Source organism: Tauraco erythrolophus, chromosome 13 (assembly GCF_009769465.1).
Source record: "Tauraco erythrolophus isolate bTauEry1 chromosome 13, bTauEry1.pri, whole genome shotgun sequence".
Taxonomy (NCBI): Eukaryota; Metazoa; Chordata; class Aves; order Musophagiformes; family Musophagidae; genus Tauraco; species Tauraco erythrolophus.
The window spans coordinates 9,403,942-9,416,185 of record NC_141477.1 but is presented as its reverse complement, the minus strand read 5'-3'; the positions used below and the strand labels follow the sequence as shown (position 1 = coordinate 9,416,185).

General features: G+C 40.9%; 1 protein-coding gene across 1 annotated transcript in view; it reads left to right on the top strand.

Annotated features, from left to right (window-relative positions):
• DOCK11 (dedicator of cytokinesis 11) overlaps positions 1 to 11,647 on the top strand; it is an 84,153-nt gene extending 72,506 nt beyond the window's left edge. Inside the window, 11 exon segments of the mRNA XM_086619890.1 lie at positions 29 to 135; positions 1,093 to 1,215; positions 2,107 to 2,220; positions 4,109 to 4,205; positions 4,208 to 4,254; positions 5,716 to 5,845; positions 5,848 to 5,925; positions 6,263 to 6,453; positions 7,117 to 7,217; positions 8,691 to 8,829; positions 11,366 to 11,647. Of these exon segments, the coding sequence (XP_086476016.1) occupies positions 29 to 135; positions 1,093 to 1,215; positions 2,107 to 2,220; positions 4,109 to 4,205; positions 4,208 to 4,254; positions 5,716 to 5,845; positions 5,848 to 5,925; positions 6,263 to 6,453; positions 7,117 to 7,217; positions 8,691 to 8,829; positions 11,366 to 11,488 (1,250 nt within the window). The 3' untranslated portion in view covers positions 11,489 to 11,647.
• Positions 11,648 to 12,244: the final 597 nt, after the last annotated feature.

Sequence of the window (12,244 nt, the reverse complement as noted above, 5' to 3'; positions counted from 1 at the left end):
CTGATCCATTTGCTTTTGTCTGCTGCAGAACTCTTCGCCAGTGGATGCACTGCCTTCAGGAAAATCACTCCCAACATTGATGAAGAAGGTGCAATGAAAGAAGATGGTGGGATGATGGATGTGCATTACAGTGAGGTGAGGTCCTGTAGTGCAGACTACGGGATATTTGATGGCTGATTAGGATGATTTAGTTTTAGACTTTGTTCACGTGAGCTCTAACAAATTATAGTTGTGAACTGGCATCTGTAAGGATGACTGTTGCGCGGCAATTTCCCAAGAGAAATCTGCATTGAAGGACAATTCAGATAGGTAAAACTGGTGTAAGTTCTTGGTTCCTTTGAAAGGCTTTTCTAGCACTGAGACTGAAAAAGCTACACCACAATCTTTGCCTGCCAAGTTATGCAAATGCTGATTCTGCCAGCACAGGACAGCGCAGTGTGGTATTTCCAAGGAGAGACAGAATGCAAGTCAAGCTCTGCCAAGCAAGAGGTCAGCTTAGGTTCCCCTTGAGTTAGGGCTGTGCTGCAGGACACCACGTTAGCAGACCAATCCAGAAACCATAGCAGGGCACTGGGGAAGTGGGTAGATCCTCCGTGAGTCATAAAGTCTCACAATTGCTTCTGCACCATCCCTGTACAACTGCGTTGGTTGGGCTCTGTGGCTGAGCGAGGTGGCCCTGCAGCCAGGCTGCCCAATTGCCCATTCATAAAGACTAGGCTTGGAGATCCTTGGCATCACATCCCACTGCTATTGCATACATGTTCCTTGGATGTGTTTCTTAGATATATACCTCTGACTTCCAGTGCTGTCATCTCCATACCCTCACAGAGTCTTGGGGAGGTAGCTAAATAACCAAAACATACTTGCTGGCTATTGTGCTAATGATATAAGAATGAATGAACTTTTAAAAAATAACTTCTCTTGGTTTTTTCCTTCAAAATTTAGAATACCTTTGGAAAATCCAGGAACATACAGGGTTTAAACTTATCTAACTATGGCTACAAATACTGGGACCTGTTAAAGCATCTGTTGTTAAGATAGTTTTCTCTTCTAACTTTGACTATTAACAACCCCGTTTGGCTGCTCTCATAGGAAGTCCTGGTGGAGCTGCTGGAGCAATGTGTAGATGGCTTGTGGAAAGCAGAACGTTATGAAACAATTTCTGAAGTTTCCAAACTGATCATTCCTATTTATGAAAAGCGGCGTGAATTTGAGGTAGGCATTTTGAACTAGTTAGGATCTATCAGGTAATTTCCTAGATCACAAAAGAAAAACAGGAGGCTTATTTATTTTTGAAGTTATGAGTTAATGAATTGGTGTCAGTAAAGCACACACTGTGCTGGTCATTAAACAAATTAGTGAAAGCAATGATCTGGAAGGTAGTTATTAAAGCTAAAGACAGAGAAGACTCATATTTAGTCAATAATTCCCACCTTCCCCTAAAATAAAGCTGTCAGCATCCCATATGCTCATCAAAGCCAGATTGTTTTTGAGACTTGAGCATTTTAAGGGTTAAAAACAGAGTGAGAATTGTTCAAAGAAAGGACTAGATCTGCAGGTCAGTCAGTGGCAAAGTGGAGAGGAAGGAAGCAAGCCATTACAAGCCCTTCACCTTGCTCCTTCCCAACATTTGCTGTGACCTGTGCTTCATGGAGGCTGCTCCACTGCTGAGTAGCGCTCCTCTTGCCCTCCCTCTCCCATGACCCCTCCACATCAGGACAGCATCCAACTATGTAATTGAAACTGGGGGAAACTTTGATGTATTTTTCCATCGTGAAGCTGGTTTTAATTGAAAAAAGAATTTCTGGATAAAATAGCGCAAGCTGCTATGCTCTTAAAGGCTCAGCCAGGGAACACGCTGAGACCATAGGCTCAGCCTTCACTCCGAGGCTAGTGGTGTTCTTGCAGTCTGTGTACCCTTCAGACCTGAACCTGAGCATGTGCTTAAGACTGAGGTTTTTCAAAGAAAACTGCAGGTGTTCAACCTCTTTAGAAATTTCGAGTTCTCCAAAGGATTGTGTTCAGATACCTCAGTAGCTTCCAGTGTTAGCTAGAATTTCCTGCTTGCAAAATTCTGCTTTGATGATGTCAAGGTTTGATTTCCAGAAACTTACTCAACTGTACAGAACACTGCATGGAGCATATGCTAAGATATTGGAAGTGATGCACACAAGGAAGAGGCTTCTTGGAACCTTTTTCAGAGTGGCCTTTTATGGACAAGTAAGTATATACACCAGCTCGACAGCTACCCCTCATCAGGCATCCTGGCCCCTAAAGCTGCTGCTCTGCCAGACCTTATGCTGAAAACCCTGCTCGCTCCTCTGGTGCAGCCACGGACGCACCTACATGAGCATTTTGGTGTTGCACCCTTGAGGTGAAGGCTTGTGCCTCCTCTCTCCAGGAGCACTTGATTTATTATAAAAGATTATGATTCTGCTGGTGGGATTTTGAGAAAATAACTCAGCAGTTAGGAAATGGCTTAGTGGGTTCAGAAAACACTGGGGTTCTTTTTGTAATTATAGTTATTATAGTTACACAAATATAATTTAGTGTGTATCGTATGTAACTGGTAAAAGTATATAACCACAGTATATAAACAGTAGTAGTAACAGATGTTCTCTTCTACAGACAATTGCTGCTCCTTTCTAGATATTAATAGAGTAAAAGCTTATCAGAGAAGCTGGAAGCAAATATGTATCAGTGTTGATTACATACTTGTAGAGATAGATAGATTTTTTGGTAGCTGGAAAAATGGACTCTGGGGCTCAGAGTCCCAAGAAGGAGCCTGATCTTATCATATCTGATGGTGTGTGTCTTCTGAGCCTGAAAGCAGTTGTGGTTTTAATTTTTTTTTCCAACTACAGCATTTAATCTAATGAAGTGTGCTACCCTCATCTCCCTTGTGTCTCTGAACTATTTGCTTCTGCTTGTGGACCCATAACCACAGGGGAGATGCAGGACGCCTCTTTAGAAAATGCTATGTAAATTATATTAGCCCTGCCTTGCCTGGTTCCTTCTTTCAGAGGAGATGATGAATACCCCTGAAACCATCTTGGGTTTCTACCTTTGAAGACCACAGCCATTACACACAGAACATCTCTGAGCATTGACTTTGGCTGCCACAAACATACGTTTTATTTTTGCCCTCATCTTATCTTCAACTTTGGATATGTAGAAAGTAAATACCGTTAGCGATAGATAAAAGGAAACAACTGCTAGCTTAGTTTTCTAAAAGCTGTAGAAATAACTGGATCAGTCCCTAAAATTACGCAATGTGACATGTCATCCTGACAACCAGTCGATCCATTGCACTTGAAAGCTTTCTGTCTTATATGCCAGCGACACTGTCACAACTTCTGACTGGAACAGCTTGCCAAAGCATGAAGCTTTCATGCTGTTTCCCAGTTTTGCACTTGAAAGCTTTCTTGTCTTTATATGCCAGCGACACTGTCACAACTTCTGACTGGAACAGCTTGCCAAAGCATGAAGCTTTCATGCTGTTTCCAGTAGGGGAGGACTGGTGATGCAGGCATGGCCTTTAATGCAATTCATCTCTACAGCAATACACCGAGTTCCACTTCCCTGAACACAAGAGAATCAAAGCAGAGGAGACACATTTCGTGATTTATTGGTTGAAGTCTCTTTCAGCCTACACAAAATCCTTCTCTTTAATTTTTCTTGTGGTTCTGCTGTCAGGGATTCTTCAATATGCATTGTCTTCTTACAAATATATGTATACACTATACTCCTTCTCTGTGTCTTGGTTTTGTTTTTTCTCCTGCTTGCCTCTTTCCAGTCTTCCTGAAAGTCGACCGCTGTCCAAAACCCTCTTCCACATTATTCAAATTTCTCACTGGTCATACTCAAGCCTTTGTGCTCAGCAGTGACATGATTGTGTTGGTTGAGAAATTTTTGATTTCTTACACAATTTTTGAAGGAACCTACTAGACAGGCCAAGTTCACTCAGACTTTATGCAAGCTGTAGCCTTCTAAACCTTCTTGAGTTTCTGAAATGTTAATAGAAAGTTGCTTTCAAAGTAGCAAATCTAAAATAGTTTTCCAAGTGAAAAAACCCAGCTATTCTTCATTACTTGTTTGTGAATGCTAGACATTCTTTGAAGAAGAAGATGGGAAGGAATACATCTATAAGGAACCCAAGCTGACAGGCCTCTCGGAGATCTCCTTCAGACTTCTTAAACTTTATGGAGAAAATTTGGGATGGAAACTGTGAAAATTATCCAGGATTCTAACAAGGTAGAGTTAAACTCCATGAACAAGCTAACAAAATTTTTTAGCAGTGAACATCAGGGCCACATACTGGAGAGTGCACTGAGGAGTGTGACAAAAATATCAATTGTATTCTAATACTGCTCAGGGCCTGGAACCGCATTGCTTCTAAGCACTTTACAAGTGGAGCAGAGAAGGATGAGCTTTACTCTGTGGAGCTGAAGATGGGAGATGACAGAGCATCCCTTCCTTCTGCCAGTAGGGATGGAGGAGAGAGCCCTGTCTTCTGCCCTCTTACACGCACTTTGCTTCCAGTTGCCACTAGCATCCTCATGCTCCTGTGTGGTTGTGCTGCACAGCTCGTCAAGTTTTGATGCTGATCTGGCTCCCAGGCGGAAGGAAATTAATTAGGAATTATGAATGGGAAATTGCAGTCCACATCTGACTGAGCCCTGTTGTTGGGAGGCATGAGGAACCAGCACAGCAGAGCATATGGTTGGAAGCGAGGTTTTTTGTTGCTTTGACATTGAAAGTCTCAAAAAAATCTTTTGTGCCCTTGCAGCCATAGCTCCTTCCTTTTCCTATTGAATACCCATTTATGTTCCCTTTAAGGGCTGTTCACACCTGTAGGTTGTAACTGTGGATATGTCTAGATTACTAAAACTATACTGGTGATCCCAAAGCTTGCTTTGGGCAAGCCTGCAGATTTGCGGCCCACAGCGCAGTACTACATGAACGCTAGCTCGTGGCCTGGAAACAATATGGTCATATAAGAAGGACTGTGAATACAGATGAGAGAGTTGGGGTTGTTCAGCCTGGAGAAGAAGGCTCCAGGGAGACCTTCTAGCAGCCTTCCAGTACCTAAAGGGCTACAGGAAGCTGGAGAGGAGCTTTTTACAAGGGTGTGTAGTGATAGGACAAGGGGCAATGGCTTTAAACTGAAAGGGGATAGATTTAGATTAAACATAAGGAAGAAATTCTTCCCTCTGAGGGTGGTGAGGCACTGGAACAGGTTGCCCAGAGGAGTTGTGGCTGCCCCATCCCTGGAAGTGTTCAAGGCCATGTTGGATGAGGCTTTGGGCAACCTGATGTAGTGAAAGATGTCCCTGCCCATGGCAGGGGGGTTGGAACTAAATCATCTTTGAGGTCCCTTCCAACCCAAACCATTCTATGATTCTAGACTAAGTAGCTCAGGCACGTGCATCATTGATGGTTAAGGTAATATGGCTACCTGTTCTAGGTGCAGCTTGTTTGACCCAGATAAAGTATTTCTTGTGCCACACCTCATCGTCTTGTGTGTCAGCTAGCGCCTGGTCTAGACACCACAGCTGAGGTCAAAGGGAGTGTTTTGTGTGTCATTCACCTGCATGCAATAGGGCTGCATCATCAGGGAATCAGTTTAAGTCAGATCCCAGTAGATAAATTAACCAATTATAAGTTAAATTATTAACGTTTGCTCTTCTAGTGAGTAACCGTCATATTTCACAGGTCAACGTTAAAGACCTGGATCCTAAGTATGCCCATATTCAAGTGACTTACGTGAAGCCCTATTTCGAAGACAAAGAAATCTCTGAAAGAAAGACTGAGTTTGAAAGAAATCATAACATCAACAGATTTGTATTGAAACTCCTTACACTTTATCTGGAAAAAAGCATGGCAGTGTGGAAGAACAGTGTAAAAAAAGAACCATTCTAACTAGTAAGTACAAACACCTGAACATGAGGCAGTTGTATCAGCAACCATTTTTAGACTATTTTAGCTCATAAAAATATCCCCAAAGAGTCAGAAGTTCTCCTAGCTACTTAATCAGAATTGTGATACAATATTCTGGTTGGGAGGGGGAATTTACCTTATATTTCTTTGTGCACATTTTTACAAATTAGTAAATCATGCTGGTAAATTATGGCCTTGTTTGGGATTTCACACACCAAGTAAAACCCTGAGGGTGAGGATCTGCCTGTGTATGTTCTATGAAGAGCGTTCCCATTTGCTGCATGACTTTCAATCTGTAAATTTCTTTTGCTGTTTCTGGTAGCTTTGAACTCCTTTCCATACGTAAAGAAGAGAATTCCAGTCAATTATGAACATCAGGTTAATTTAAAACCAATTGATGTTGCTACTGACGAAATAAAAGACAAGACAGCGGAGCTGCAGAAACTCTGCTCTGCTGGTGATGTTGACATGATCCAGCTGCAACTCAAATTGCAAGGCTGTGTGTCTGTGCAGGTAAGGCTTGATGTCTGTTCAAAATTACTTTTATATACACATCTCAAAGTGAGTCATCTTTCCACGATGCCACGCGTTTACTTTGCAGAAATCATTAACTACCTCGTTTGCAGCGCTGCAGCCATCGACCTGCCAGCACAGCTCGCCCTGCCACACACAGCAATACACGAGGGTGGCTCATGGTAATGAGCATTTTGTCCTGGTTTTTTTTACAGTGTCAAGTCCAAGTGTAATTGCACATAAGTTGGCTATGGGTGAATGCTAAAATATACTTAACTCTTCAACATTTTACTGTACATATCAGGCACAAATAGCCTTTTGTGAGTCTGGCTTCTCATGCTGGATAAATGACCTTAAGACTCAGACCCTACTGCTTTTTCAAATGGAAATAAGAGGAAAGTATGAGGAAACAGATTGCATCTCTCTTTTTATCTCCATTTATCTTTGGTCTTAAAAACACCTAGATAGAAAACTAATACTCAACTTTTGAAACTTCAAGTGCCTCCGGTGACATTTGTAATGCAGAGTTGATGGCATTCAAATAATATGCTAATGTTGGGGTGTGGTTTTCAAAAATTGTTATTCCCTTCACAACTTCCTTTAGCAGCTCAACAGAAGTTCTAGCGTTCTAGCGTAAATGATCTCTTACGTCTTTGGTTCTAGGTTAATGCTGGTCCCTTGGCCTATGCCAGAGCTTTCCTAAGTGACAGCCAGTCCAGCAAATATCCTACTAAGAAGGTGAATGAGTTAAAAGAAATGTTCAGGTAGGATTTCTAAAGTAAAAAACTAGCCAGCTGGCTGGAAGATGGTACTTGCTTTGCTTATATTTTTGTCTGTCTCTGTAATCAGCAGATATTGAATGCTTAGATGATGTATCTTACAAAGATCCAGGTCTTACAGGTTGTGGGTCCTCAAACATATGAAAAAAGACTACATTAAGAGTTTCCAAGCTCAGGGCCTGATCTCGATGGGGCAGTTTGCCTGAACACCATCTTGAACGGTTTGTGTGGGTATTTGAGATTATCATGTGAAGAAAGTATATTTGAAAACCAGAGTCTGACAGTCTTGTATTCGTGAATCTTTCATATTGTTTCCCAGTTCATTTGTTTCCCAATCCTTCCAAAGGGACTTTTTACTAGATAATGATGAACTTGAAATATTTAAAGCAAATCCCTTCCCAGCTTATGGAGGACCATCGTTCTTGTTTCTGCTGCTAATTTTTGAAACTGTGTGACTTGCACGGGCGTTTTTCTAACTCCTGTCCCTTAGGGTAGGTTTTACCTCCTACTTGAAAGTGTTCCCCACGGTATAACCAGGCAGCTCCTGCTTCACCTCAGGATGATGAGTCTTTGCCACACTATTTTCTGGACCTCTCAGGAGCAAACAGTTGCCCACCAGCTGCTGCGTTCATTACTGGGTGCTGGTGACTCCCATTTCACCCATCAGTCACTGTATGGAGAAGGCAGCATTTGAGCCAATCCTATTTTCCTTCAATGTATTGAATAGCCTAGCAAACCACTGAACTAATAAGGGAACAATCCCTGCAAACCTACCACATATGGACACAGAACAGAGAGAAGCAGTTTTACCTTCCAACCTTGCAGTGCAGCCAGAAGGACACACACAATCTATTTCATGCAAAATCCTGGAAAATCCCACTCGTGCTTTTATTTTTTTGTAGTCTATAAAAAAGAGGAGAAATATGCATGTGAAATGAAGCAAAGAAAATGAGTAACAGTAACCAAGAAAACAATATTACAGATCCCCATGATCTAAATTTCTTTCTGAAGGATGTGTCTGCTGTTAGCAGCTTGACCTGTCTAGCAGATGTGCTACATCATACATCCAGATGTGTCAAGCCCTGTACGATTGATTTCTCCTCTGTGCCTGACTGTGGCCTCCCTCTGTTTTGTGACTCCATGTGCAGCTGGTGGGGCTTATCTGGGATCTGTGAGCTGCATGTGGTCCTACAGGTTGGGGTGAAGGTGCAAGACCACTGTGTTGCACTGCGGGTGCGCGTGTCCCATCTACAGAGGATCCAGGCTAGAAGGAGCTCCTGCAGAAAGCCCAATATCTGTGTTGCAGCCCTCCCCATTCCCTGATCAGGGGATGCTTCTAGAATGTGACTTAGCTCAACGTTGGAGAAAAGGGGAGAAAAAAATTAGATTTGCCTATCTGGTTGTTTGGTAGAAGAATAGGCTATTGTAATGCCCGAAGTTCATTCCTTTCCTCCCCAGGAAGTTTATACAAGCCTGTGGAATTGCTCTGGACCTCAACGAGCGACTCATTAAGGAGGATCAAGTGGAGTACCATGAGGGGCTGAAATCAAACTTTCGGGATATGGTGAAAGAGCTTTCTGACATCATCCACGAACAGGCACGTATCACATATCAAGAGCCCACAGAGGTGGTTCTCTGTGCTTGAAAACTAGCTAATGCTGAAAACTGACTGAAAACTAATTAAAAACTTGTTCCCTTTTCATGTTACTTAGCTAATTATAAAAGATGAGTAACTGAACACAAAAAGTAAAAATACACTCGGTGGATTCCTAAAACTGGTTTCTGTTGATTAAAAGTCTCAGCCTAGTGTTGGTATATAGTGTGCTTCAGGGTGGAGTCCTTGCTGACACATACCATTAATTTCCCGGCTGCCGTGGTCATCAGAAATCCTGTGCCATGTTCTGCCTCATGTTTTTCTACATTGTAAGAATCCTGTGATAAATCACAAGTAGAAATTCTCTGGCAAAATTTCCATTTCCTCAGCTATATCCAGCTTAAGTTCCTTTTTTTCAATAATTTTTCATTAAAGGATGTTTTCTTTTAATGTTGTCCTAATGCCAACACGCTATTTATATGCACTGTTAAAATATTTGTGCTAATTTATCTGACCTATGTTTTAATGTTTTCTTGGATCTTTCTAGGAAAATACATTTAAATAGTAGCATCAGAGAGGTGAGAGATTCCAAGAACAGTTGCACTTCTACCTAGTGTCATGCTATGAAATTAGATGAAAACTGGCTTTCTGAAGTAATCTCCGTACCTCTGCTCTTTAATTATAGCCAAAGAAAGCTCATTGTAGATTTATAGTATCAAGCACATAAAATGAATGATACAGGCTGCATTGTGATTCACAGTACTTGAAATGTAGAAGAATGCTTTCAGAATCGCCCATACCGTCCATGTGTGGCTATTAATTAAAATGCAACTTTTAAGTCCCTAAAAATATGCAGGCAACAGTTGAGCAGTTGTTCAAACTAATGCAAAATGCGCAAGTGATAAGACAATACAACTGCACCAGACTGCTATTTGGAAGTTAAGTTTATTTACAATAAAATAATGTTTATGGGAATCAAACAGTCTTGTTATGGAAGAGTACATTATCATTTCAGGGAAACAGTCTCACGATGGGGCTGCATTTTGTTGTAGGAGTATAAGGGAGGATCTGTTTGAGAATAAGCAACTGCTGCATCTCTCTTGCTTTTAATAGCTTTCCCTATTCTGCTCATGATCATCATTTTCTTCGTGTGCAAACTACTAATTTTGCACAGTCAGCACACTCGTTTTTTTCCTCTACATTACTGACCATGTATACACCACTGCTGAATTTTTCTCAGAGGTGTTTGTTCATAGGAGTTGCCACCTGCTTACTCTAAGCTGTTTACGAATAAACCTTTCCAAGATATTTAATTTGCATGCAGCTGCTGGAACTTTTGTGGTTTCAGAATTCTGCAATAGTCAAATCAAAACCAAATCGCTCAGTTCTGCACCGTCGCAGTACAATTGTTAAGATTATCTTAGAACAAAGAAGCATTGTTAAAGCACACTCCCTTTTGTCTTGGTAGATTTACAAATCCACAGTTGTGTTGTCTTTGGATAATGGGCAAAATATTACAGCAACTGAAATGTCAAAGTGAAGGGCTCACTGGGAAGGATATACTTTTCACTTTCTTCTTGTATTAGATCAAAAGGCAAATTAAAAGATCATGTTTACGAGCACTGTTCTTTATGGTTGTGCAATGTTATGTAGGTAACTGCTGACTCGAGCTTTGTATTGCCATCACATGACCTAATTATCTAACAAATAAAACTTAATGGATCAGGTTTTCCTCTTCCGCAAAATGACTCAGTTAAACGTAAAAAGTATATTACATTAATTTAGGCTTCTCATTGCAAATAGCATATGCTTTTCTACTTATTGTCAGTGCCCCAAAACAACACAGGCAGTGCACTTGATTTGAGGTGGCTGGTGGATGCGTCAGCCTGTGACCCATCTACAGGTCTTTTAAGTGAGGGAAATGTAAACACAAACAGTTGATAAACTGCAGCTGAGCAGGTACAGGAAGCCTCGGAGAGTGGCAGAAAACTGATGTCCAGAAGCTGTTTATCATGGCCAATGATCTCAGTTTCACTAATGTAAATTCAGGCTAACTAACTTGTTGACTAGTGAACGGGATGAAAAACAAATATAGAGTCAGCTCTAGAGCAGCTCTACCAGTGCAGTTAGATCCTGTGCTGTAAGACCATCCTTCAGGCTATAAAGTACAAAAACTCCTCACATGGCACGGATGTTGTGAGCATTTGGTGTATTTAGGTGCAGGTACTCCCCGTGCTTACAAAAAAAACTATTAGAATTCTGTTACTGCTAAGATACAATAAAAAATGCTATTCAGAAAATTGTTTCTTTCTTATACTGGATAGTTGTAACTAAAAATGACCCGGTAATACAAGAACAATGTATATGAATGCTACAGAAATTGCTAAACTACTCTCTTTCTCATTTCTTTGTTACGCTGCCTTTGCGAAACAGCTTTGAAGACAAGGTTGGATATCTCTTTTGCATACCTTTTTAAATGGCTTGATTATAATAATGCACAGAAACTTTTACTGAATTTGTGATTTTTTGTTTTGTCTAGATCTACCAGGAAGATACCATGCATTCGCCATGGATGCATGACTCCCTACATGTCTTCTGTGCCATCAGCGGAACATCTGGTGATGGAAGTTACTGTTCACTCAGACCCACTGCTGAAATATAAACATATCAGTCATATTTTACCGAGCTTTCTCAGGAATACTTGGAACTGTTAAAAAAATCCACGACAAGCAAAGATTCAATTTTTTTTCCCCAAGAGTTGCCATGCTTTCAAACAGGGTGCTTGCTAATTTTGCTGAGCAACATTGAAAGTGCCTGGACATTGCACCACTGTGCTCGTTTTGTACTATTTTTTTTTTTAAGCTAAATATAACAGGACATGGAAAGGCAGTTACCTAAACATGTATTGAATTGCTGAACCTTGAATTGAAATGATAACGGTACTGTGTAAAGTTGTACAATGGAATATATAAAATGTAAAACTACTTTGTAAATAGAAGGAGCATAGAGTATATAGAAATTAGCATTATATATTTGCTGCTAAAGGCTTTGTTGGACAGGGAACATGAAGGAGAAATTATAGTCACCACTAAGAGACCTTCTTTCTAAAAAGTGGCTTGGGGTCCAGATGCCCCTGTTGCACTCAGACAATGAGAGTAAATTTGCCTTAGTCTATAACTAAAACTTAAGTCAGAAATTATAATTTTAATACATCCTCTGAGCAGATAATTTTAAAGTCACCTCCATGAGAGCTGAGCTTACTATAGCTGATTTCAATTTTGGCTAATCTTTCCCAGCTGCAGGAGGATGGATTGTAGTCACTGAGGACAACCCAAGAGATTTGTCATTTGATACAAGTTTTTTCTATTTACCACTTATGTCTCACACAAATATAAACTCTGAGGACACTTAAATTGAG